This window comes from Gracilinanus agilis, chromosome 1 (genome assembly GCF_016433145.1).
Source record: "Gracilinanus agilis isolate LMUSP501 chromosome 1, AgileGrace, whole genome shotgun sequence".
Classification (NCBI taxonomy): Eukaryota; Metazoa; Chordata; class Mammalia; order Didelphimorphia; family Didelphidae; genus Gracilinanus; species Gracilinanus agilis.
In genome coordinates, this window is record NC_058130.1 from 558,916,263 (window position 1) to 558,944,251 (window position 27,989).

Below are 27,989 nucleotides of genomic sequence, written 5' to 3' on the forward strand. Positions count from 1 at the left end.
TTTGAAATTCTCTAATTACTAGCAAGACTATCCAGCTTTAAATAAATACTAATAGTTCCTATTTCCTATTTGAGAACTGAATTCTCTGACTACTTCACAATTTCTTATTGCCAGAAAGTCTTTTTCAGATTTATAGTTACATTTGATACATTTGATATGTGTATCTTATCTCCATTACTACACTGTAAGCTTCTCATAGGGATTGTGACTTTTTCACCCGTATGCCTTCTCCAGTGCCCAGCACAGTACCCTGCAGGTAGTAGGGACTAAGCTAATCTTTATTTAGCTGAATTCGAAATTTCCAATTTATGTGATACATATATTGCCTCTGAAAAGAAAATCCTGCCTTGCCCTCTTCCCCTTTTCTATAATTTTAAAAAAAAAAAGTAGAAGCTCTTTTCCAAGATGCTTAATGAAGAATCTACTGAGGATAAGAAGTCACCAAATGAGAAGGACTTAGTTGTCCTTATAAATACGTAAATTCCACTAATCCGCAGGCAATTCTACCACCACCACCCTAGACTTGACCCCTTCCTACTATTGTGGAAATTGACACCTAATAGAAAAAATTATAGAACCAGGAAAAATAAATATGTGCTCTACAGGTCATTGTTTTATGTTATTTCATTCCTTTGAGGTTTTATAACTTTCTGTGTTGACTTATATAGCTCATCCTGTGATACACCAATTTTTGGCTCCCATTCTTTGAGAAATGGAGGAAAAGAATACTTTTCTGTAGTTCTCCTTTCTAATAGCAGAACCAATCCATTTTTGCACATTAAATAGATTGATTTGAATTAGCCCTGTTTAATGACAGGCTCTAAGCTTAAGAAGGGAGCTCTGTGGGGGTGCAGAAGAGGTATATGGGGGAGGAAGAGGAGGAGCTGAGCAAGTCATGAATTAAGCTAAGTGACTAGTTAATGAGTCATGCATTTGGTTAACTCTTTGAATTTGGGACTTTGGCTTTTCTGATTCTTCTGAATCTTAATTGAGTCACAAAAACAGTCTATATGTTTTCATTTCTTAAGTAAATGTTAAGTTTTAGCTTTAGCACAAATCAACTTATATCACATCTTCTTCCTTCCCACATCCCATCAGTGTGGGCAAAAATTAGATAATATGAAAATATGTTGACAAAATATATCGTCACTTAAATTATTATTAAATCAGTAAGCTAGGTGGCTCAGGATAGAGAGCCATGCCTGGAGATGGAAGGTCCTAGGTTCAGATCTTACCTAGACACTTCCTAGCTGTGTAACCCTAGGCAAGTCACTTAACCCATATTGCCCAGCCCTTATCACTCTGCTCCTGAGTAGCAATTCTCAGGCAGAAGGTAAAGGTTTAAAAAAATTTTTTTCATTAATGTCTTACTGGCTGAATAAATTATTAGATTGAAGTGGGGACATCTGGGTTTAAGGATTTGCACATTAAAATCCATTTGATGAGGGGGCAGCTGGGTAGCTCAGTGGATTGAGAGCCAGGCCTAGAGACAGGAGGTCCTAGGTTCAAATCCGGCCTCAGACACTTCCCAGCTGTGTGACCCTGGGCAAGTCACTTGACCCCCATTGCCTACCCTTACCAATCTTCCACCTATAAGTCAATACACAGAAGTTAAGGGTTTAAAATTTTAAAAAAAATCCATTTGATGAAATGCACTTTTAGCATTTACAAGTTCATCAAACATTCAGGAAGATGGCAAATGATTTTTTTTTCCTTATTTTTCTTCCCCAGGTGGTTGAGGACCATTTCTATCATTTTGTTCTTGAACAAACAGGATATGCTGGCAGAAAAAGTCTTGGCAGGGAAATCTAAAATCGAAGATTATTTCCCTGAGTATGCAAACTACACTGTTCCTGAAGATGGTAAGATTTCATTACGAGTCTTTCCAGGTTTTAGGAATAGACACACACATCTGATGAGCACAAATAACTCCCTTCCCCCTACTGTATCTCTACAAATAAAAAATAACTTGGAGCCACCAATTGGAGTATAATTACATTATGCTTCTTTGAGCTATATTTTGGAAAACTACCTCCTTCCAATTATTTCGGGTTTGTGTTCATAATTATTTCCTGCCACATTTGTATTTTTTTACTTTGAGAATAGTTAAGAGATTATATCACCAAAAAATGACATTTCATAATATGAAAATATGAGATATTATTTGCTGTTATTTCTGCTTTGGAGTAACTTGGAGCACTTTGTACCTTCAGTTTTACCATCTGAATATCATAAACGTTATTTCCAAATTGAAGAATTCATCATTGACAATTTGTTATAGTAAGGGTTTAATTTTGATATACTCAACATTTCTTGGGCCTATTCAAAATGATGTGATGGAAAATTATTAGAATGATATTGGAAAGATTAGAACAATACCATTTGTAGAGGAAATGTGGGGCCCAAGAAAACTAACAGATCACCTTTATACTGCTCTCGGTAGTTTATATATTTTCCTCACAGCATCTCTATGACAGTACAGTTATCATTAACTCCATTTTACAGTAGAAGAAACGGGCTCAGAGACTTTAAATAGCTTTCTCATAATCACACAGCAAATAACCCGCTGGTGTAGGGCTCATTCTAATATCACATTCATTGATGTTTCTGTTCTTTCTAATTCCACTAAAGATTTATGAAGAAACTCCTGGAGAAGTTGCCACTGAGTTTTCTTTGATTTTCTTTTTATTTCTCAATAGGAAGTGAAAACAGATTGAGTACGTAGATCTAGAGTTGGAAGGGATGCTCACTACTAGCTTTGTGGCCTTGGCAGACAAGGTTGTCAAATTAAAAGAGAACCTGGAGTTAGACTTGAAGAACCAGGACTTAATCAATGGACTTCACTGCCCATGTGGCCTTGAGCAAGTCATTTCACATCTCTCAATTTCAGTTTCTTCTCCTGTAAAATGAAGGAGTTGAACTCATTGGCACTCTCCTCCTTGGCTGCTTCTGGCTGGCCACCTGTGGCTCAGCACTGAAAGACATGGGTGATTTGGGATGACAAATTGATCCTCCTCAATAGTCTCTTTGTCCTGTGATGGAGATAAGGGTTGTCTGCATCAAGAGAATTGGTTGGAGGTAAAGCCAATGTACTAGAGAAGGAATCAGTAGCACTATCAGCTCCCTGCCACCCCTAAAAGAAAAACTCCACCAAAAAAAAAAAATCTAGAAAATATTCCAGACTGAGTCCTGATGAAGATATCTAAGAAAAATCATAGTGAGTCACTTTTTTTAGCCCAGGTTAGGATAGAGAGACAGATAGAGAGGTCTGTGGACTCTGGAGGCAAGATCTGGCCAGGAGCAGAATAGATGGAACCTGGCATTTTTCTTTCTCAATACCAATTCTAAGTCACAGATCCAGGGCAAGCTGAAAAGGAGACCTGAGCCCAGGAGTGGCATTCCTCATACCCTAGGTTGTGTCCTGCAGAGGAAAACATTCAAAAAGAAGCAGCAACAATGGAGTTCTGTCCTTTTTCAGGAGCAAAGCTAGGTCTCACCTCCACTTTGGTCAAATCTGAAACCTGGAAAGGAATAACCAGGAAAGGAATCCCAGACCAAAGGGAAGCTTACAGTTCTATCCCTCTGAACCAGCAGTTTCCCCACTGGCTGGTAATGATTGTGTTCAGTAGCAATCTGCTATTGCTCAGATCCCAATCCAGCTCAATAATGTGCAGAGCTCTGAACAGGGAGGCAGTAATCAAACTTTACCCTCGATAAGACCACTTTGGGAACACTAACAGCTTGAACTGTTCCTGAAAGCCTAGAATAGCCCAACGCTAAGTGCTCCAATAAAGCAGTAACCAAACCAGCTCAGATCTGCCCTCCACAAATGCACAGACATTGCAGGAAGAAAAAGATAGAGGCTTACAAGCAAAAATAGCTTGCCCAACAAAACTGAGTGTGATCCTACAGGGAGGAAATAGATCAATGAAACCATGATATTCAAACACAGGAGTTAAGAGAACTGTAAAAAGATAAACACAAACACATATAATCTAATATGGGAAGATGATGACAGGTGTCCACCTTCTGAACACTATCATCATCAAAGGGGAAGGAAGGAACAAGAATTTAGTAAGCACCTACTATGTGCAAGGCACTGTGCTAAGTGCTTTACAGGTATCTCATTTGATCCTTTTAACATTCCTGGAAAGTAGGTACTATTATTATTCAGATTAAGGGCTGGGTCAAACAGCTAGTAAATGTTTGAGGCTGGATTTGAATGCAGGTCTCCAGGCCCAAATCTATCCAGGTAACACACCTGGGAGTATTTCTGTTATGTCTTGAAAAAGATTTTCAAAGAATGGAAATTGAATAGGAGAATACACTGGGAGGAAGAGGGGAAAAGAAGGTTGAGAAAAATTATTTTACATAATCAGGGCAGCCAAGAAAGAGTCTATAGAAACAAGGAGGAAGAAGAGAAGCAACTGGCTCTTGAACTGGTCATTCTCATCTGAACTGATCAAAGAAAGGAAGAAAACACACACACACACACACACACACACACACAGAATTAAGTACAGAAATACATTTCACTCACTGGGAAAATAGGAAAGAAAGAGAAGAGAAAAGGGAGAATTAGAGGCAGAACAGATAAAGGGAGAGATTAATTTTAAGCAAAACAAACTCTAAAGATGTACAAAATTTTTATAGCTCTTTTGAGGTATCGAATCATTGAAATCCAAAGGGGTACCTATCAACTGAAGAATAACTAAATGATTTATGGTTAATATAAAGGTAATAGAATCATATTATTGTTCTGTGAGAAATTATAAAGGAGATAAATTCAGAGAAATCTGGGAAGACATATGAAGTGATGCAGAATAAAGTGAATCATTTTATACAATCACAGCAATATTATAGACAAATGACTTTGAAAGACTTAAGAACTCTGGCATAACTGCTAACCTCAATTTCAAAAGACTAATGATGAAACATACTACCCACCTTCTTAAAGAGAAATAAAAGAGTCTGACCATGGAATTTTGTATTTTTTTTTTGCCATGTTCAATATGGAATTCTTTTTTTCTCTTGACTATTTTTAACAAGAGTTTTGTTGTTTTTCTTTCTCAATGTGAGGGATAGGTGAGAAGGTAAGAAGACAGATAGTTGCCAAAACAGCAGTTATATGATCTTAGGCAAGTAATATATCCTCCCTGGGCCTCAGTTTCTTCATCTTTGAAATGAAGAGCATAATATTATATACTTACCCTACATTTATTGCTGTAAGGAAGGTGCTTTGTACCTTAAAGCATGAAGTAGATGGGAGTTATTTTGTCTTTTACTAATGCTTTTTATATTGCATGGCACCATCTAATGAGGTTAGTTGACCTTTTATATAAAAATGGCACTTTATATTTTACTTTACCTGAGTACAATTGTATGTTTAATTCCACAGCAACACCTGATGCAGGTGAAGATCCCAAAGTTACAAGGGCCAAGTTCTTTATCCGGGATGAATTTTTAGTGAGTAATTTTTAAAACTTCAGTATTTTGCCTTCCATGGTACTATCATTGAGTGAGTTCAATGACATATTTTGCAGGCTACGTTCTCAAGTGTCCTTCTATATATCATAACTCATTAGACTATCACTGGGCTAAGTTTTAGATCCACAAAGTGCTATTATGTCCATATTCAAAAGTAATGATAAGCCAAAAGTCACTGTATAAGTTATCTTATTCAACCTCAAAAGTGTCCCTTAAAAAAATGGACTACATTGTGTTGTAGTCTGTAAGCAACTGGCTAGGGATGAATTGGGGCCAACTTGAAACCAATCAGCAAATACCCAAAACATTGCTCCCAACAACACAACCAAAACTGACTTTCCAAGGATCTGCAGAAATAGGAAATTTTGAACTAGAACTAGATGGGTCCCATTGTGGTTAGAGTCCCTGCAGTCATCTGTAGAAGTACATTTCTTCAGGCTCTTGAAAGCCTATCTGTGAGAAACCTATTTCTATTTCTATTTCTCCCCTTCTTGATCTCCCCCACCAAAACCCTGTGTCACTTCCCAGGCCCTTTCCTTTCAGAGGCTTTGTCTTTGGCCCTTTGTTGAGTTAGAAGGAAATATACTTCAGTATTTCAAGGTTCCTTCATTTGTGCATTTATACTGCAGTAAAAATACTCTTTATATTTTAAGTTGACATGGACCACAAACACATAATTTGTCCCTAGACAATCTTGATAGGCTATGTCAGAACTTGTGTTTTACTGGCAAAGCCTTTAAGAATCCAGGGTCCTCTTCTGGAGTAATACAAGAGGAAAATATTTACAGATTACTTGAGGTATTTCTTTCACCTTATTTTCCAAAATGAATGAAACCTCTTCCATGTTGTTGGTAAGTGAAATGAGCAATTAGCTAGCCTTATGACCCTGGACAGCTCACTTAACTGCCATCCATGGCCTGGCCCTAACTACTCTTCTGCCTTAGAACCCATACTTAGATTCAATTCTAAGACAGAAGATAAGAGTTTAAAAGAAACTAGCCATTAGAAAATGTACTATTCCCTGTCCCAGATTTATGGCTTGTCCCTCCCCTTCATCATGGTACTAAATATTCAGGCCTCATCCGGAGATCCTTTTGAATATAGTGATTCAGGAGGAAGAATTCTGGCTTCTGGAATTCATGAATTAGGAAACTGATTTCATAAAATGTTAACTTTTCATTTCTACAAGGGGACAAATATGGTAGTCCGAGGTCAGATGATATGAAAAATTGTAGCTTTCAACCTAGGCAACTGCCAGGGGTCCAAAAAGGGAAGAGAGAGAAAAGGGACAGTGGAAATGGAAGGGGCTGTGAGAAGCAGTTGAATTGGGGAAGAGCAAGAAGAGACTTCCCTTAACCCAAAGACCATGTGGCAGGGGACCTGCTGAAGCCAAGAAAACCACATTAGAAGAGCAGGGTTATGGCTGACCCTAAGTAGACCAACTCTAGTTTCTGTCACTGGGACAGTATTATTTTCCCCATAGAAACACATCTTCCAAAATTTATGGGAGAGGCAAATGATGATCATTATAAAATTTTAATTATTTAGTGATGTTTGTAAGTCACTGTTAGAAGGCTTTCATGATTTTGTGCTTCCCAAGAAGAGTCAAATTGGAAAAAAAACAAACAAAAAAAAACAAAACCATTGCCTAGTCCTTGCCACTCTTCTGTCTTAGGATCAGTACTGAGACAGAAGGTAAAGTTTTAAAAAAAATTTTTTTAAGCATATGCTCATCCAGCAGACCATTGATGAATATCTTCTGGGCTCTGGAAACAATAGGGTTAGTATAAGATATAGGGTCTGATCTGAAGCATCTTACAGCCTCATTGAAAAAAATAGTTATGCATGTAAAATTTGAGTAGGTCGTTTTACTTCTTGGGGCTTCAGACTCCTCATCTGTAAAATAAGGAAGCTGAACTAAATGGCTTCAAAGATCACTTTTGTAGAGCTTTTTGGCTCTGCATGTGTGATCCTGAGAATTATGGGAGAATTTCAAGGCAGCAAGTTAACAAGGAGAAGTATGGAATACAAGAGCCCTCACAGTGACAGATGGTTCCTCAGAGCCAGGTTTTTAAGTAGCATTAAGTGATGGCTATGTAAAGTGAAAACATTACAGGTGGACATCATATCTGTAATTATGTACAAATTACTTCACTGCCACCACCATGATGGGTCCTAAATTTTCTTACCTGCAAAATGAAAGAGTTGATCTAGCATTTCCCATTTTGCTAATGCAATTCTATAATATACTGTAGAAATATCTTGCCCACTGGTAGAAAGCCGAAGATTTAGAGATGAAGGGAAGGGAAGGGTATATTAGGATACAATCCTTGGCAAATCATGGCACTTCTTGAAGCTTCAGTTTCCAGTATTCTCTGATGAGAGCTAAGACCCTTCTGTTTTATATTTGCCCCAAAATTCTCAGGAACTTCATAGAAGAGATTAGTGAATTAAGGAGCCATTGAACCTACTACTGTGTCTTCTTGGCAACACTTCTCCAAAGACTAGGATATTGAAACTGAAGCTCTTAATCATATTAGCTTATGGGTAAGAGGGCATTTGAAGCAGAAAAGCAGAAGGGAAAATTATTTAGCAAAGTAAGCACAAAGATTGTGCTTTTCTGACTGTCCTGCTATATTTGACAAAGACTCTAGGTACACACCTACCTGCTGTGATATACTCAAAACTACAGCTATGTAAAGATTGACAACTTGAAGGAAAATGATCTGACACCAGGCTTGGACTGTAATTTGTGGAAAATCTTAAGAACAAAAAATGAATATAGAGTTGGAGGTGCCAAGTGCCTGATGAAGCAACATAGCATAGTGATTTGGCTGAATACGGCTACATGACTCCTGGGGTGGTTGTGATAAACTTTGCAAATTTTAAGGCATCCTGTAACCAGAAGTTATTGTGATTATAAGCATTAGTGTTAATATCATGGCCTATGGAGAAATAGGAAACGGATGTTCCAAGAGCTAATGTGATTTACTAAGGGTCATAAACCACTAGCAAGTTAGCAAGTTATCAGCCAGAATTCAAAACCAGACTGCTTAACTTTATATTGGGTGCTCTTCCCATCACATTTCATTGCCTCTATAAAAAAGAAGGAATTAAATCCTCAAGATTCTTCCTACTAGTATAGATAAATGCCAAGTGATATTTTCAGTAACATACTTCTGAGAAACAAAGGAAATTTTTTACTTTTTTTTTTATTCTGTTTGCTCCCAAGTTGGAAATAGGGTTTTCCTTTATATCTCTGCTTAAATAAAAGTGTGAGGCATTGCCAGTCAAAAACTGTTCTGAAAGCATTAGCACTCTGGAGCTGGGTTTGTTTTTTTTTTCCCCCAGCATGGTTACAGACCCAAGTTTGATTTTCACATATTTTGCCAGAGTTGGGAAACAATTACAGTCCTATTCTGATGATATTAGTGATACTCAGAGAACAGGCAGTGATTTCATCAGTCAACCAGCAGTTTACATTTTGCTCTCTTATCTGCCTAGTACAAAAAGGATATCCCACTTTCACATTTGGAGAACGAGTCAGCCACAACTTGACCCTTAGTTGAAGATTGTATGCCTTTTGGCATTTCTTTACCCTTAGAGATACTACCACATTATATTACACTTTTAAAAAAATCAAACCATCAGCCAAAAAGGACAACCTGAGAAAAGCACTGATGCTTCATTGCCACACAAAGGTTTTTAGAGGCTTTTGCATTTTGTGTTGAAGTTTAAAAAATTTAAAGGTGAAAATAATTTGTGTATTTGTATCCACTCTCCAAAAGCTCTCCATAATTACAGCTTTATATCCTATGTTATTTGGCACCATTATAGTGCTCACAGTAGTGCTCCTGTAACAGCGCCTGAAAAAAAATTGACTTTATGGCTCCTGCAGAAAGAGCCATATCTGGCCCTCAAAAGAGCCAGATATGGCTCAAGAGCCATATGTTGCTGACTCCTGACCTAGAGAGAAGAGAGTATAAAGGAGGCACAATAAACGGTGTCAAAAACTGCAAGAATAAGGATTGAGAAAAGACTATTGGATTTGACAACTAAGAGATTATTAATAATTTTGAAGAGAGCAGTTTTGATTGAATGTTGAAGTTGGAAGCCAGATTGTAAGGGGTTAAGAAGAGAGGGAAAGGAAAGTAGAAGCACCTACTACCCTTTTTAAGTTTAACTATAAAGGACAGAAAAAATATAGGATAGTAGGGATGAAAGGATCAAGTGAGGGTTTGTTTTTTTTTTCAAGATAGGGGAGCCATGGGCATGTTTGTAGTCAGTAGAGAATGAGCCAGTAGAAATGGAGAGACTGAAAATAAGTGGAAGAGTGATGATGAGGTAGAAGGAGAATCCATTAGAGGAGACAAGATGGAGTGGAATGGCTGGAATAAGTCAAGGAGTTATCCTTGGTAAAAAGAAAGGCCTCTTCATCATGTGAAACAGGGACAAAGGAGGAAAAGGTAGCAAGAGGCACCTGATAGGAGATGAGGAAGAGGAGAGAAAAGGGAATTCATGGCAAATGGCCTTAATGTTTTCTGTAAAATATGAGTAAATAGGTTCTCAATTGAAAGAGTTGGGGGAGGAGCCATAGAAGATTTGAAGAGGGATGAAAAGTTTTGAAAGATCCACTGTGGAAAGTAGAGGATGAGTTGGTAAAAGAAGTATAGTAGAATTGCCTCAATTGTGAAAACTCAGTTGAGGCTATGTAACATAAATCTGTAGTGGGTCCATTAAGAAAAGTGTGATTTTCTCCACCTTAATTCAGCAGTTCATGGGGAGGCATGAAGTAACAAATGGTGGGAGTGGTCTGAGGCTGAAGTTTGACTGAGCACAGTTGGCAATATAAGGGGATAAGAGAGTCAAATGACAACAATTTAGAGTAGAATTGGTTCACCAAGGTGTCAAAATAGGGAGGAGAGAATGGCTAGTTCAGGTGAAATGGTCTGGGAGTGAATTGAGGGGTCAAGGGATTGAAGATCACAGTACCAATGAAGAGCAAGGTTTTGCAAGAAGAGGCAAAGGGAAAAGTGAAAAGTCATAGATTATGGTCATATAAGGAGATTTCAGAATTCCTGAACATGAAGGTAGTACATTTGTAGGTGATGGTAAGATCAAGGGTGTGAACCATCTTTGTGTGTGGCTTAAGTGAGGTGGAAACATAGCTCATGGGAAGTGAGCAGATGGAGGAAATGAATGATTAGGGTATCTGAGGTCCTCTAGTATGAGAGCAGGAGTTGGCTAAAAGAGGAAAATTGTCAGTATCAAATTCATTGAGGAAAGAAGGAAAGCCACCTGGGATCTGTAGACAAAACTATCAGGATTTTGATCAGGTGGTAGATATGCATGAACCTAAAAGGAGAGGTTCCTGAGTAATGGAGGAGGGGGAAGAACCTGTAAGTTGTAATGGAGAACACTGGCCTGACCAGCCTAAGAGAATGAGTGAAAAGGGTAACCAGTACTGGAAAAGGTAGCCAGGGAAAGTGTGTCATCAGTGGAGAAACCAGGTTTTGGTAAGAGCCAATAGTTGGAAAGAATAGAAGAGGAATAAAGGTGTTACCTATGGATCAGGGACCTTAGGCAGTTAATATTTATTGAATCTTTTTGCCCAACCCACGAGTATGATCAAAAACTGTATTTTATCATAATAAACAGTACATGTTCTGGGTGATGCTCATATCCTAGGGAGATTCTCTCTTACAATTCCTTTACTTCTGGATCCTCCATCTTTTACTTTGCTTCTAGTTTCTGGTATGTATATCTCTTTCCCAGACAGATTGTAAGTGCTTTAAGGGAAAAGTATATATTTTTCTATATCTCTTATGGTACCTAGACCTATACTGAGTACACGGAAGGTTCTTAAAGAATTCTTGAGTGAATGAAACTCCCTACATTATTGCTGTGTGATCATTAATATTTGACGCAGAATATTGTCATGAAAAGAGCATCAAATTCAACCAGAAAAGTTGTGTTTCATTTATGGTTCCAGTATTTATTAGCTCTCTGACTATGGGTAAGTCCCTCCATTTTTTCAAACATCAGTTCCCTAATCCATCAAAGGGAGATGTTAATACATCCTAGGGTGATTAGGGGAAAAACACTTTGTTACCCAATGAGAAAATCACTGTGACTTGATTGGGGGGAAAGGAAATCAAAGAAACAATAATGTATTAAGTACTAAAGGCTTCTTCCCTATGCTCAGTTGAATAGCCTTTGCATTGACTGTGAGTCTTGACCAGGTGTGACCATAGCTGCAGTGCCCTCTCCTTTTACTGAGTCTTCTGGGGTGGCAGGGCTCTTAAGAAACAGCAGTCTATGGTCTTAGGTCCAAAAATCTACCTAAGTTGGACTTCTCTAAAAATAGATTCAATACACTAATCTGTTTTTGAAAGACCAAATGCATAGGGGAAAGCAGAGTTAGGGATATAGCTCTGACAGACATTCATTTCCAAAGCCTAAAGAAAACAGTCTTACATGGCAGCTCTTATGTTTTGCAGAGGATAAGCACGGCAACTGGCGATGGCAAGCATTACTGCTACCCTCACTTTACATGTGCAGTGGACACTGAGAACATCCGCAGAGTGTTCAATGACTGTCGAGATATCATTCAGAGGATGCACCTTAAACAGTATGAACTCTTGTGATTAGGGTCACCAATGGAGCCTGTGGTTTTAAATTATCTGCGCCTCTCTCTTTCGCTCTCCCTCTGTGTCTCTCATTTCTCTGTCCTACCCAACACAGGATGGAAGAATATACTCTAGAGTACTTGTTAGCTTCTGGGTCTGTTTTCTTTGGTTATTTAGCCCTCCCCAACCCATTTATAGTGAGTTTTTCTTTTATTCCTCCTGCTTCTTTGGGACTAGGTCCAGGCTTTTCCTTTGGTATGCCACTCCTTTGTCATTCCATTAAGCCTTTGGCTACCTCCATTTCCCTTAGGATTTTTTTTTTAAATTTTCAAACATAGCCTACTAAATTTTTCCAGTAGGTTATGTCAACATAAACTGGTGACTCTTATCAGGTGGCACTACAGTCAAACCTCTGCATGTTAGGGGTCCTTTTTTTTTTTTTTTTTAAACATGACACTGAAGAGTACTTGATAGGTGAAAAGAATAATGCACTTTGTATCAGGTTATTAAATACTGTTGAGAAAGCATACACACAATGTAGCAGCACTATGATATTTATTATTCTATCACAGTTTTTAGCATTGAGTTGCAGGTTAACTAGTAAAGTGGCCTCCTCTTTTAAGCCGTGACCGGCACAGGACATAGAGTAGAGCAGAGAGGCATGGGGAAGATGAGCAGTTCTGGGGTTTCATAGCAGTGTCCCATTTAAGCTACTTCTAGCCTACTGCATCAAGGCAGAGAATCTACTCCTCCCTACCCTTAACCGTTATTTGTTTTGTCCACAAATGAACCTTTTAGATTAGGTCATTCTTGGACCCCAGTCCTCCCTCCCTCTCTCTTTTTTTTTTTTTTTTTTTTTGTTTTACTGCTGGTTTATTATATTGTACAGACTGTAAAATGTAATATTATTTTGTACAACTTTATTGAAGAAAATACTTGTAGAAGATCTTTGTGCCTTGATTATGGCTGTACCTGTAAACTGAGCTAAGATGTAAGTATGTTTTTGATTGCGCTGTACAGCTTGATGTCAGCCTTACCTGCAGCCATGACTGAAGGTAGGAACTTTATCTGTAGAATTTAGGGGTTTTCTGGTTTCTATAAAAAAGTGGAATACACTTTAGTAAAAAGAATTCTATAAATTATGCAAATTAACCACTTACACCTTTACAAACAAGGTCTTACCCGGTGAGAAGCTGTTGCAGCAACATGCCTTTCCTTTTGGGAGACTCAGCTTTGAAATACTGAATTCATTCGGGTCCAAATTGCAACCAGGTGTTGACTCTCAAGGGGAGGAACCAAGGATTTTTTTTTCCTCTCTAAGACTATGTTTCATAATTCTTTGGTTATTGATACTTTCACAATCACACAGGCGGATTGTGAACCTGTAGAGCACCCTCAGATAAAGCTCTTAAATCTTTGTAACAACAGCAGATTTTATTGTGCAAGTAAATACAAGAATAGAATATTTAAAAAGGTGTAAAACCCATGTCTGACCTAAGAGAATTGCAAGATGACATTTTTATTTCTCTTTTAATAAAGAGACACATTAGAAAATTGTTTTATTTTAAATATTGTAGGATCAAAATGTGTGAATATTTCTCAAACTTGAATAATTTATGCAAATGACATTCTCAAAACAAGTTATGGTACAGTACATTATATAAAAAGCAAGAATTGTTGTAGCAATAAGGCATGTCCTTTTTAGTAACTATAACACTGCTTTATATTTTATACACGGGTGTTTTGTCTGTGTGAGTATATACTTTTCCTGTGTCTGAAATAACCTGTACAAATGTCTAAAATTACAGTTGCAATAACAGAAACCTAGACAAGTGTTAGCCTACATTGCTTCATCAATTTTCTTTACCAATACTTGGACTGTCTTCATCCTTTGTTTAGAATTTTAAGATTCACCCCATAAATCAGGTTTTTATAATATATTTTTTAAAACCAATGCTCTCCTTTGCCCTAAATTAAATGTCAGTAAATGCTCATATTTCTTCATTTAAGCTAATTTTATGACATTATATCAGCCTCTCTTGCATCCTCCTGAGTTTTGTCCCATCAGCATATCATCAACCCTACTGTTTCATAAGATCATCCGGTCAGATGGATAGGTGAAAAAGCAAAACCCAAGTCCAAATCCCCTCACACTTCCAAGAAAGGGAGAGGACATGCAGCTATCTTCCAGATGTCTTTGGAGAAACCGAAAATATGGAAAAACTGGAGAAGGGAATAACTTCCCAAATAAGATGAACATCTATATTGTGATTTATATACACTATTTGCCTCTCTTACAGATCCCTTGGACGCTATCGTGCAAGGCTGCTGGTTTATAATGATAATAAAAGAAAAATCCAAGCTGCTTCAAAAAAGAAAAAAAAATTATTTCTGGCTCAAAACAAAAATTGACACATCAGTTCACCTTTTTGGAGGCCATTTTTTCCAATTTTTCAGAAGTGTCTTTTTTTTTTTTTTTTGACCACTAGAAGGGATTAAAGATTGTCTGGTAGAGAATTAATTATACCTACTTAAATAATCCTAATAATCATCATAATACTAATCCTGTTTCAGCAGAGAAAAGTAGAATTCTACCAAGCAAATGATATTTTGCTGCTCTCCTAGTATCTAAAGGAGAATCTGCTTCCCCTCCTAGATGTACAGCTTTCTACCACTTAGGAATCTGCGGGAAATGTCACACTAGAACAAGCCACACCCACTGATATATGTACATACACTAGGATGAGTGTGTTTCTGGGTTGCAAGTTCCATCCTGTGGAAGGTAGGAGTTTGTAGTGCATGCAAGTTATGAGGCTAATAGGACTTACATGTTGTACAGATACAATCTGAGTATACATATATTTGATAAAAATTATATAGCAAGAAAACAGTTCAATTTGTTGTAGGATACTTGTTAATTTTTTTTTACAGCATGAAAACATTTCAATCAACTATTTATCCTGTAGTAATTCATATCAACTGTTTAGAATTTCTCTGATGTGCATAAAAATGGATGGCCTGCATTTGGACCCATCCAGGGAGGTCATTCTCTGACATGAATACAGCCTGAAGTTCAGTTGTTTTTCCGCTTTGGTATTTGTTACTAAATGCAGAAATGTCCTGCTCTTCACATTGCCTTATGCTTTCTGATTAAGTATCAACCGAATGAAGTGAAGTGAAAAGCGGTGGTGTTAGGAAGGCTGACAGTGGGTGAACAGTAACAAAGCCACCAGGATGCCTGCCGTGCAGTATATAGTCAGCACGGTATGCTCGAGGGGAAGGAAACATTTGGAGAGGGAATAATCCTCTGATGTTACGCTGCCCTAAAAAAAAAAAACACATACACACACAGAAACAGAGTAAGGCTGGTGTTAGAACACCGTTCAATCAGTCAGTGCAGCTGTTGTGATATGCAAAGAACAGCCTAGCTGGCGGACCACTTGGGCTATTTCTTAAATGCTCCCATCCTGGGCAAAGAACTGGCTCCTCACCCGGACAGTGAGTGAACCAAAGGCATTTCCCTCCCCAGACACCAGGTTAGCCTGAAGTGACGTGCACTGGCTTCTGTCTTGCACACCAGATCCCCCCCGGATCACAGGCACTAGCTGGGAAAGGGAAATTAAGGACAGAGGAGCACCCAAGTGGATACCAGGAAGCTGACTTTGTTATAAAACCAATTTCCCAAAATGCTAAGCTTCAATAAAAAATGAATTAAAGAGGGCACATCAGGAGTTCAGAGAGACACCATGAAAAGACTGGGACTAGAAAGCTGAGACCAAAGAGCATCACTGAGAGAGTGAATAAGAAGGTTTTGTTTTTTCATGCCACACGACACTAAAATAAATCTGTTTACTTAGAAATACATGTTCTAGGGTAATCAAAAGAATTTTCCTCATAGGCATTTTTGCTAAACAAACACCTTTTTTTTTTAAGTTTGGGTACTTTGAACTTGGAAACAGGGCATTCCCCATCTCACTATTAAGTAAGTGCAAATATTATAAACTATGTATGTTATGCATTGGAACTGGCTCCTGGAACACAAGCTCAACGTGAGAGGCCCAATCTTAAGTGGCCATTAACATTGAGCCCTGCAGGGGCTGTGGCATACATGTCAACGTGGAAAAGCAACAGCCCTTTACATCCTCAGCAGTGGCAAATGCGCCCACCTGGAAAACAAGTGGACGAGATGGCCAGGAGTAAGTGATGAAGAAATTACCCTTTTTACCAGTGGATGAAATCACCGGCAAAATAGTCTTTCTGCTGTTCTCAATGCATCCAAAAACAAAATTACACTGCACCCTCTTCAAAAGATAATCATGCCACTTTGCTAAAGACTCCCTCCACTTGCTCCCCACATAAAAACAAATTCAACTTAACTGAAGTTACCCTCTGAATGATGTCAACTGGTTTGGCTCCCAGAGATAAGCTTATAAAGTGGGTGCAGTGTACTAGATTAAGTGTGCTGGGGGAATTCATGGTTTTTGTATATTTTTTACAGGTAGCAACAGTTAAATAGTTGATTACCCATGTTGATTTAAATATTTATGAAAGCTATCAGACAAAAAATAAACTTTAACTTTACCATAATGAAACTAGGGTTGTTTCTGTTTCTCCAACTGAAAGACGGAACACTGATTTCTGGGATGTTTCCAGCATGCAGCACTTCACAGGCACTGTGCGTATGGCCACTCAGGATCAGGCGAGGTTGAAACCACCACAGTAGCTATATTGAAGCAGAAAACAAGAATCGACCCAGTGCTCAGAATAGTGGCACGGCCACCTCAGCTGGGAGAGCTTCTGCTTTAATTCACTAGCACTACAGAATTTTGCTGATAAAATGTCATTAAGGGAAATAAGCCCTTATTTCTCAAGAAAAGATTTCATACTGTCTTTAGTGTCCTTTAGAGGAAATCTAGGCCACTGGCCCTGGTCACATATTTCTGGGCATGAAAACGCATTCATTCTCGGAAAATGCTTTTCAGATCTGCCAAGGGGGGCTTAAGTACTGCAAAGTCTTTATGAGAGGAAGATTGAGAAATATGTATGATTTACTATTAATACTATATCAATTTAAATCAGTTCCATTATGGAAAATATGGGTTCTTGTGATCAACTAGAATTTTGACAAATTTCCAAAATTCTACTTTTCAGGCTACAGAAAAAGCTATCCTGCCACTAAAATCTACCTAATACTAGAAGATACAGACTTGTTCAAAGAGGACAAAGTTCATGTGATGCCGAATACCACTGTAGTAAATTACCAAACCTTTTGTGAAGCCTCTTTGGAAAGGACATCATATCTCTCTTTAAATAAGATGTTCTTTTTCTCTGGAGGAGCAGAATCTTCCCCAGTGCAATCAGCATCACTTCTCCGGTACAGAGGATAATGCTGTCCAAAAATTAAAGAGAGCCAGATAGGACCTCAAGGAACCTTGGCACAGGGAATACACACACAAAGAAAGAAATACCAGGTTGTTCCATTCTCCTTACCTGGAGAAGGATAGGAGCGGATGCCGAAAGCTCTTGATTACCGCTACACTTTGGGCTAGAATGGTACTTCTCCTAATGGTTTAAAAAAAATCCCAAATAATCACTCTAGTGGCCAGGCAGTGTTCAAGGAAAACAAGTTTAATGTGTTTAGTATGGAGAAAAAGCTCCATCAATGAGGAGGGACAACTAGCATTACTATGATGATGTCATGAACCCTTACCTGTCTGGAGCAATTCAGCAGGTGAGATATTTTAATGAGTTGGGCTTCCGCTGAAGAGCAAATAGTACAGCCATCTCCCTCCATTGCTACACTGTTCACCATCACGAAGCTGAAATGGTTAGGAAGGAAACAATATTTTCATTTCCACCCAAATCCCTAGTGCTTTTTAATAAATCCACCACTCACGGAATTACCACAATGAAACATCAAACACAGGACTCAAAAAAAAATTAATATATTCCCTTCTCCTCCTTGGCTATCCATTGAGCTGATGTTGGGTTGCTGTGCATCACAGCTACTCTAGGTGCATTTTTGTGAATCTGTGTGTGAGGTTTCCACCTCCTTGTAGTGTATGCAGGCAAAACTATACCCTCCTGGAGATGTGTTGAGTAAGCTGTGGTGTAATTTTTTGGACAAAAAACACTTTGCCGCAAAAGAAAAAAAATTACATTGTAACTTCTTTCAAAGATAATCATAGGGGACAGCTGGGTGGCTCAGTGGATTGAGAGCCAGACCTAGAAATGGGAGGTCCTGGGTTCAAATTTGGCCTCAGACACTTCCTAGCTGTGTGGGCAAGTCATTTAACCCCCATTGCCTAGCCCTTACTGCTCTTCTGCTTTGGACCCAATATACAGTACTGATTTAAAGACAGAAGGCAAAGGTTAAAAAAAAAAAAAAGTTAATCACATCACTTTGCTAGACTCCCTCTACTTAATCACCACATAAAAACATTCAACTTAACTGAAGTTTCAACTTCATTTAATTCAACTTAACTGAAGTTTGCTCAAGTTTTATTAGGCTAGAAAAGAGGGTTCTCTCTGCTAGTGAAGCCATATAATAATCCTTCACTGAGAAAAAGGTTAATTAGGAATGCTATTGACTCCTGTCAGAGCAAATCTGTTTCTTTTTTTCTTTTATTAGCATCACATATCCTTTGTTCTAAAGTACTAGATCATAGGTTCAGAGCTAGAAGGGACCTCAGAAGCTCTAGGTCAGACCCTCATTTTACAATTGAAGAAACTGAGACCCAAGCAGGTAAAGTTTCTTACACAAGGTCACACAGGTAGGAAGCATCAGGGACCAGATTTGAACCCAGGTCCTCTGGCTCTTATATCATACACAGCCTTTTGAAAAAGTTTTGTTTTTTAAACACTTGCCAATCTGAAAAAGAATTCTTTCAAGGAAGCATTTGAAACTACAAGAAATGATAGATTAAACTCCAGCTAACTAACTCTAATAGTTTAGAAAATTCAGTTCCTATTTTAGTCACTGCTCAACAAAGGAACTTATCAGCCATGTGACAATACTCTCTTTGAGCTTACACTGCCCCGAATCTATCCATTGCCCTGCTACAGGCTGGGCATTCTGCTAGCCCCTGAGAATTTGCATATAAAAAAGGGCCAGTCCCTGACTCAAAGGGCTCACATTTTATTGGGAGCACAACACAAATCCACAGATATACGTTAAACACTATTAAGGATGTCATCAGGAATCCAGATCTCCTCATTGCAAAAGTAGAAGCCCCTGCTAGTGATGTATCATCTTGATTATAAATCTAATGTTCTGATAGAAAGCTTAATAGTTCTTGGAAGTTCACTATAATGGAGTTAGATCTCTATATCATTAAACACTCTCCCCCTGCAGGACAAATGAAGGTCCATCCTCGAAGAGCTACACAGTCTGAAAACAACATGTCAAATGAAGACAAAGTATAATTATAATATATATATTGTTCGTAGTCACAGAGTTCTTGTTTGGCCTAAGCAATAAAGGAAAGAAGTGGCTTTTTATTCATCATTGGCACGGAGATTGTCAGTACTAAAGTACAATTAATTTCTTTTTTAAAAAATCTTTTTAAAGAATTAATTTTTTTTCATGTGCTTCTTGATCACTGCTAGAATTCCAACATCTAGGAATTTATTTTATCATCTAAAGTAAAATATAGTCAATGCCCACTAACGATCAATAAAATAATGGATAACTTTAAAACAAATTAGACTTCTATAATTTTGTCAAAGATTGACCTTCCTACTTGGGCTTTTTCTTAGCCAAATATTAAAATTAGCTTCAGTTCCCCAAGAACACACCCACTGGGAAATGGGAGAAAGCCTAGCCACATGTGCAACAGTGAGGGGGGAAAGCCCAAGAGGAAAACTTCCCTGCAAAGTTCCTAATCAGTTAAAGAGCTGACTTGTTCTATCGTAATATTTGAGAACTGATAACTATTTAACAAGTTTTACAAAGTCAGTTGGGAGGAAAAAATAGCCCAAATCATATTTAATAGATGACAGATTGTAAACTGGCCGTTTCAACTAAGAAAAAGGCCTTGGGATTCAATTGTCAACTATTCCCTAGTTCAGGCTCAAATGTACTGCTATAGCAAAAATACAATAAAATAAGGAGCTAACAAATATCTGGGCCTGGAAGAAGCTCAGTTGGCTCAGTGGATAGAGTGCTGGGCCTGGAGTCAGAAAGACCTGAGTTCAAATCCATCCTTGCTTATTAGCTGTGTGACCCCAGACAAGCAACTTAACTTGTTTGCCTCAATCTACTAGGGAAGGAAATGGCAAGCAACTCCAATATCCTTGCCAAGAAAATCCCATGGACAGAATGGTCCATAGGGGTCACAAAGAGTCAGACATGACTGAGCAACAAATTTCTGGGCATAAACAGAAAACTTCTAATTACAGTTGTAAAAAACTATGATGTTTATCTACATCAGAATACTATACATACTTCTGTTCGGTACACATCAGAAAATATAATGAAGCTAAGAAATGTCTTATATAAGAATGATAGCTATCAAGAAAGAGGGATATCTTACATGTGAATATAAAATGTTATTAATGATAATAACCGTTAAAGTCCTTTAAGGTTGACAAAGCATTTTATGTTATCTCATTTAAATCTCACAAAAACCCTGTGAGGTAGATGTTATTATAATCCCCATTTCACAGATGAGGAAACTGAGACTTACAGAGGTCAAGTCACTTGCCCAGGATCACACAACCAGAAAGTATCTGAGATGGGATTTGAGTTCAGGTCTGACTGAATCCAAGCTCTCTTCCCTAGTGGCTTCTAAAAGGGGGGAAATGATCCAACGGTCTAAAGTCATCAAAGGCATAAAGAGTGATCACAAACTTGTTCACTAAGTCTTAGAGTAAAATGTCTCTTGGTACATGAAATATAAAACCAAATAAAACCAAATAAAGATTATGTTCATCTACATATCAGATGGATGTTCTAGCCTCTATCAGAGAAAAACTCGGCCAGATTATCCATAGATCTGACCCAATATCAGGCAACAGGATTTATTAAGCACTTATCCAGTGCTATGCTGTGCCGGGCACTAAGTATACCAAGAAAATTGAGTTTACATAAAATAAAGAACTTGATAATTATTTGTAGCGTAATACTTACTTAATCCCTTTTATTGAAAAAAGTTCTCCAAAGTCGAAAACCTTCTTAAATCGTTGTAGTTTATAAGTGTTCATCCTGTATTCAATTTTTTAAAAAGGTACATTTTATCAGCTAGCCATAGGGGAAAAAAAAACATTAGAAAAGCTCAATGCTATAAGAAACTAGGATAGATTACATTTCTGTAGGATTCTAGGATCAGAAAGTACCTCGGAAGCTCCTCAGGTCCAACCATCCTCCCCGTAACTTAGAAGAAATCGCCACTATGATATCTCTGACAAGCCGCCAACCAGCCTCCCTCTGAAATCCTCCAAGTCAACCCTTCCATTTCAGAACAGCTCTACTTACTTGGAAAAAAAAGATTACATGGGGCAAAAGAAATATTTCTGCACCAGTTTCTAATTCTGCCTTTGGTGGCCAAGCGAAAACAAGTCTAAAATCCATCTTCTACATGAAAATCTTCCAAGTACACGAGAACTGTTATTTGGTCCTCTCTACATCCTCTCTCCTCCAGAGTAAACCTCCTTTCCTTCATTCCTTCCTCATATGGCACAGTCTTCAGTTCTTTAATACTATTAAGGTCAGCCTCTTCCCAACACAATACTACAGATGTGGTCTGAGCAGGCAGAAGATGAGGAGAATCACAGAACCACAATGCCTGGATTTAATACTTTTCAAAATAATTTCATTTCATTCAAAGGAAAATTGCATTGCATTTAAGCATATATGTGAGGGACAGCCAGGTGGGTCAGTGGATAGAGAGCCAGGCCTAGAGATGGAAAGTCCTGGATTCAAAATTGCCATCACTTCTTAGCTGTGTGACCCTGGGCAAGTCACTTAACCACCATTGCCTAGCCCTTACCACTCTTCTGCCTTGGTACCAATACTTGTATTAATTCCAAGACTGAAGGTAAGTATTTTTTTTTAAGCATATTCCGAAATAATGTTAACCAGAAATACATTTTTCCTTATTTATTCCTTTTTTAAAAAATGAATGTGTGTAGCACAAATGAGGTGCCCTCTGGTTCCCTGCCCATTCTGGCACACTACCACAATGTTGTACTCACGAGTAATGAAAGCCAACATCATGGTTACCGGCAACCACCAGGAGTTGAGTCTCAGGTGGATGTCTGAACACTCTCCGGAACCGTTCCACATCGGCAGCCCAGGCCTGATGGGGGGGAAAAAAACCCACTGATTTAAATTCCAGCCAAGAAACTTATGATCCTAGTAGAACAAAAAGCCAAATCTGTATGAAACTTTATTTCCTTGGAAACTCAAAGTTAAGAGTCTAGAACTTGACTTTTCTAAGGTACTTCTTTCTAAAATTCCTGATTAACAACTTATTTCACCATCACTAATTTTTTTTTTTAATCTTTACCTTCCATCTTAGAATCAATACTGTGTATTGGTTTCAAGATTGGGCAATGGCACTGAAGTGACTTGCCCAGCATCATACAGCTAGGAAGTATCTGAGGCCAGATTTGAACCCAGGACCACCTGTCTCCAGGCCTGGTGCTCTATCCACTGGGCCCCCCATGAAAAGATGTCCCTTTGTAGCATTTTTCTAAATGTTAACTAGCAGTTCCCCTGACCCTACCAAAAAAAAGGTTTTATTTGGAAATTATCTCACAAAGCATTAAGATGCAAACACCTTGTTAAGAACATCTCTTAGAAGACAAACAGTGAGTTCTCCCTCCAAGACTGGACCAAGACAAGCAGAACATTTTTTTCCACAAAGCATCAGCATTGTTTTATGTGTAGTTGTGGGATTGAGGACCAAGAGAAAAGTCAGAAGTGAAATATAGGTTGTAGATGAAGAAGTAAATGAAAATTATTTCAAGCCCATTCAAATGCTCAGCCTGGATACTGTAATGCAGAGATGCATTCAAGGCTTTTACCCTTGCAAAACCTAACTGTAGGACTTCTGGCAGTTGACCAGCCTTAGAACTCTGACAAAGTTCAGTTGGTTCCAGAAGCTTGTGGAGAGCGGAGGGGTGAACAGGGCTCTGCCATTGAGCTGAAACCTTGCCTTAAATCTGTGGTTCTGTCTTTGACATTTGGAGCTTAGCTAACTTCTCTGGTCCTTCCCCGATTTTCCCTATATCATCCCCTATTACCTTCCTGATTTCCTGTGGGCTTTGGGAGAAAGGTAGATTTTGGGGTTGTAGCAGTTAGACTTTGAGGATTTAGTTCCCCATAGACAAGTAGTGCTTACCCTTGAAACAAACTATCCCTTGACTATTGTTTTAGTACTTCCTAACCTCAAGGGCAGCCAGACTTCCCTGGCTGAGAAAGAGAGCAGGCTCTCTCTCAGTCCAAGCCATTCCTGTAACCCTCCCCCACGTGGAGCTTCTCCCTAGCAGCTGTTAGGGAAAACCTCGTACCTCTCTCTCCTTGATAATCGACCCTGAAACTTTAATAAACCCCATTTGTTACCTATTCAAACCCTTTGCTAAATCATTGGCTCGACGATAAGTGAAGGTTGAAAGAAGGGAAGGAATTATTCTTTTTATTTTCCTTGAAAGAAGCTGGAGGTGTCCATCTTGGAAGGAAGTAGTTGTCTCTACTTCCTCCTGGAAACCTTTCAGTTTCACAAACAGGAAGGAACCTTGGAACTCCTTCTTTTTGGACTTGAGAAACTGACTAGAAAGCCCTCTAGTCAGATTCAAACCACTTCTGACTGGCCCTAACCTTTGTGTCTGTAGAAATACCATTTTCCCTGGAAGAGTCCAGCCTTCCTTCCCAATAACCTCTGTCTCTAGTCTAAGTGTCTCCCTGTTGCAGATGCCTCCCCTAATTACCTCATCATCTCCCTTGCCGTTCATTATACTGCTTTGTCCTCTAGTTCCCTAAACTCAGCCATTCTCTTACATCTCTCCTTACCACCTCAATCTACTATTGCACCTTTCTTTCCCATCAAAGGACCAAAAAACCCCTATATTTACCTTTTCTTTATTACCTTTTTATTACAATACTGAATCATACAGAAGTTTTGAGAAATGTGTAAAGACATCCCTTTTTTTTTTCTGAGTCTACAAACTTCCTGGCATAGGTGATTGATTTTCCAAGCTAACTAGCAGCTTTATTTTAAGTTACTGTAGGAAAATACGGTTGATTCTTTTGATGATTTTCAAATAAAGTGATTCTAAACTGGTTATTTAAAAAAAAAAAAACACTTCATCAAAGTACATTTGAAAGAATTCTGAAGCTAGGAAAGCAGCAGCTTGACAGGAATCAACATATATCCCTAATGGGGACAGGAGGGTGTTTCAGTGGATAGAATGCCAGGCTTAAGAATTAGGAGGACATGGGTTCAAATGTGGCCTGAGACATTTCTCAGCTGTGCTGGGCATATCATTAAACCCCAACAGCCTAGATCTTACTACTCTTCTCTGTCTTGGAACATCTGTATAGGCTTCTAAGACAGAAGATAAGAGAGCTTTTTACATATACCTATCCCAGACCTCCTCTGACCACTAAGCCTTTTAAAATGTAGTAAAATTGCTAAAGGGGTGCAATCTATATTGCAAAGTTACCCCAACGCCTGACCACTAAGCTGCAAGGCAGCTCCTTTGAGCTCAGCCAGAAATACCAGCCACTTATATAATTACTTGAAGTATGAGGCGAGGTCAAAGTGGAGCTCTCGGAGCACAAGGCTTCTCTGTAACCAAGCACCAGGAATCAGTTTCACACTTACTACAAAAAAGGAGCTGGCAAAATATTTTCCTGCTCAGTAGGAGAGAGGTCCTCGGTACAGGGGAAGCTCTGGGCCACCCTGGTCCTCCTCCTTTGGGGCTTTTTGGGGGGATCCTATGAAGTGATGAAAAGGAACCCCAAATCTTCATTATATTTTCCTGGTGATGAGGAAAAGGGAAAGCTATCCAAGAGATAAAATTGAGGTGTTATCTTTATAAATGTAATTTATTCGATTAATTTGTTAAGTGTCTACCATAGAAAGTCTATTTCAACACATGCACTCACAGCCTCCTCCTGGTGGCAGCAGCACCTATCTTGATGAGCCTTCTCTCCTGAGGTTTTTATGTATATATTACATAGAAACTGTGTAAAAGTCCAGGTAAGTCATGCACCACAAATTTAAAAACCAGTAAGAGGGCAGCTTAATAGCACAATGGATAAAACACCAGGCCTGGCATCAGAAAGACCCGGGTTCAAATGTGCCTCAGATCCTTGCTAGTCTTTGTGAGTTTGAGCGAGTCACTTAACCCCAATGGCTTTGCTGCTCTTCTTTCTTAGAACTGATACTTAGGCAGAAGGTATGGGTTTAAAAAGAAAAAATTAAAACCCGGTAGGGTTAGGACAGAACTAACCAACCCCATCCAAGTACATTAGCATTAAATCCAGGTCCTAAGAACATTCAAGATATCCTTTCCTATTTCATATTATTTAACAACAAAAAGTAGAGTTGGCTGTCTTACCTTAGGGGAGCTCCACTTGCCTTCATCAAAGACATCCCCCAGAATAAAGGCGACCTCTGGCTGGAGAAGCCATAGGGCTGTTTGAAAAGCCCTTTCCATTTGCCACTCCCTTAGAATGGAGAAAAATCATTAGCCCATTTCCCAGGTAAAATGTATAACTAAACTCCAAGTTAGAGAAACAACTTGGAACAATCTAATTATTCCTCGACCCTCCCCATCAATTCCTTTTGAGTTCAAACATGAAGAGGGAAAAGGTTGGGAATTTGATGTGTCCTATCAGAAATGAGGAGAGAATGAAAGCCCCCCAAAAAGTGCTTCACTGCCATATCTTCTTTACCTGAAGTCTTGCCCTCTGAGTGACATTCATGCACCCTATTGCCACACTGTCTGCTGAAGCAAAATTTACTAACTAGTGCCCTGGTCAGTGGATGGACATGAATTCTGCTTCAGAGAATGCCTATTTTTGATTGTCATCACTGAGGAGTCCTTCCTTTGACCTAATTGGTCAAAAATAGGGATGAAATGATAGAAGAAACTATCAAGAAATTAATTCTTACAGATTCCAGATTCAAAAAGCACTCAGACTATGAAGCTTGTCTGCCTCTGAAAGGACTTGACCAATGTTCTTTTTCACATGTCTGGAGCTCCTCCACAGTCTCCCTAATGTCCTCTGAATCTAAGGAGTGCTCCTCTTGGCCTGACCTTTTTTGAACTGGAAGGTGCAAATTCAGCAAGATAAAGGATTTTGGGCAGAGTACTTCGCCCCTTCAAATACCAGCACAAGCAGCTGACTACTCTTCCCAGCTACCACACAACAGACAGCTGTACCCTGTTTTGTCAATCATGGGCCCTCTCAAAGCTAGTGGGTTTTTAGCACTTCTTAGCTTTGGATCTTCCACGCCAAATTAAAAAAATAACTGAGAAGCAGCATCCTCAAAAGGAAGATTTCCAAGAAATATTTGGGGGAGCTGGAAATCAGTAAAGCAGAAAGTAGGGCAGCTGGTGGTATAGTGGATAGAGTACCAGGCTTGGAATCAGGACAACTCATCTTCCTGAGTTCAAATGTGACCTCAGACACAACTAGCTGTGTGACCTTGGGCAAGTCACTTAATTGGATTGCTTCAGTTGCTCATCTGGAAAATGAGCTGGAGAAGGAAATGGCAACCTGTTTAATTATCTTTGCCAAGGAAACCCCTATAGAGTCACAGAGTCAGGCACAACTGAAATGAATGAACAAAAGCAGAAATTTAAATTGTCCAAGAAAAATATAATCTCGTTCATTCCCTAGCCCTATCCGAACACATTTCACTTTGGGCACTGGTCAGTCCCATGCCCACTATAATCTCATCTTCCTTTCTGCCTTTTCTCTCCCCAAATATACTCTCCACCCAACAAGAGCCACCAGCCATACTCATCATGAAGGAGGAAATAACAGAGATGTAGGATAAAACAGAAGAAAAATGAAATCATCTCCATATGGTATGGGACTAATAGCAATGGTTCCAGCAAAGAGCACAGATTACTGAAAGGGAGGAAGCCATCTCTGCTGACAGGAAAGCTGAGGCCCATTCTAGCTCCCACATCTCCTACCCCAACCAGAAAAAAGCATTAACAAATAGATGTGTCTGCACAGTTTCCTCCAATCCTGTCCTCAGTGAGAATTTTGGATACTTCCAGAAGCAGCTCCCTTCAGATCCATCTCTTACCCAACTTAGCACAAAATGTTAGCTCACTCAGGTTACCATGAAATTGGTAATGAGAGAGGACCCTCAGGAATGGTTCTGCTTGTTTCTCTGCCAATCAACTCACCCTGAAATTTGAACCCAGAGGATAATTAGTGTATTTTTGAGTCAGCGAGGATGTATCTTTAATTCTTAATGTTTAGCTTTTGGAAGGAAGTCCAGGGAACTGCCTAAAGCCAGAGGTGTTTGGCCAGATTGTTGAGAGGGGTGATAGCATTTAAATGTGCAACATCCTTAAAACTATGGAATTTCAGAAAGGTTTCCAAATTGTTGTTCTTACCGTCGTAATTTGTCTAACCAGTGTCCATTTACTTCCCCGAGCAAATGGGTATCTGCTAAAAATATAACCTTTAGCACAGGTTCAGGAGTCTGTTGTTTTCCTCTGGAAGCTACAGTTTTCACTTCTGGCCAGTGACACTGAAAGATCACTAAATAATAAATTAAGAATTCACAAAACACAATCAGAGCAAAGACAAGAAATCCAAATTTCAAAAAGAACCAGCTCTTCCTCTTAAAGCGAAGAAAATTCAAAGTCCCAGGTAGTAATCTCTGCTTAGTCATTTCT

At 38.8% G+C, this 27,989-nt stretch overlaps 2 protein-coding genes across 2 annotated transcripts in view; one reads left to right on the forward strand and one right to left on the reverse strand.

The window, feature by feature from the left end:
- Positions 1-14,507, forward strand: part of GNAL (G protein subunit alpha L) — a 248,388-nt gene extending 233,881 nt beyond the window's left edge. The window contains exons 10-12 of the mRNA XM_044666913.1: positions 1,732-1,862; positions 5,399-5,466; positions 11,988-14,507. Of these exons, the coding sequence (XP_044522848.1) occupies positions 1,732-1,862; positions 5,399-5,466; positions 11,988-12,134 (346 nt within the window). The 3' untranslated portion in view covers positions 12,135-14,507. The remainder of the gene's footprint in view (positions 1-1,731; positions 1,863-5,398; positions 5,467-11,987) is intronic.
- A 58-nt stretch (positions 14,508-14,565) lies between these two features.
- On the reverse strand, positions 14,566-27,985 carry MPPE1 (metallophosphoesterase 1). The gene is given in 10 exon segments (XM_044666899.1): positions 14,566-15,439; positions 16,699-16,839; positions 17,383-17,532; positions 17,534-17,575; positions 17,577-17,678; positions 17,827-17,935; positions 21,247-21,321; positions 22,311-22,414; positions 25,683-25,791; positions 27,705-27,985. Coding segments are annotated over 10 exon segments (1,245 nt in total). The 3' UTR covers positions 14,566-15,307.
- Between the last annotated feature and the right edge of the window lie 4 nt (positions 27,986-27,989).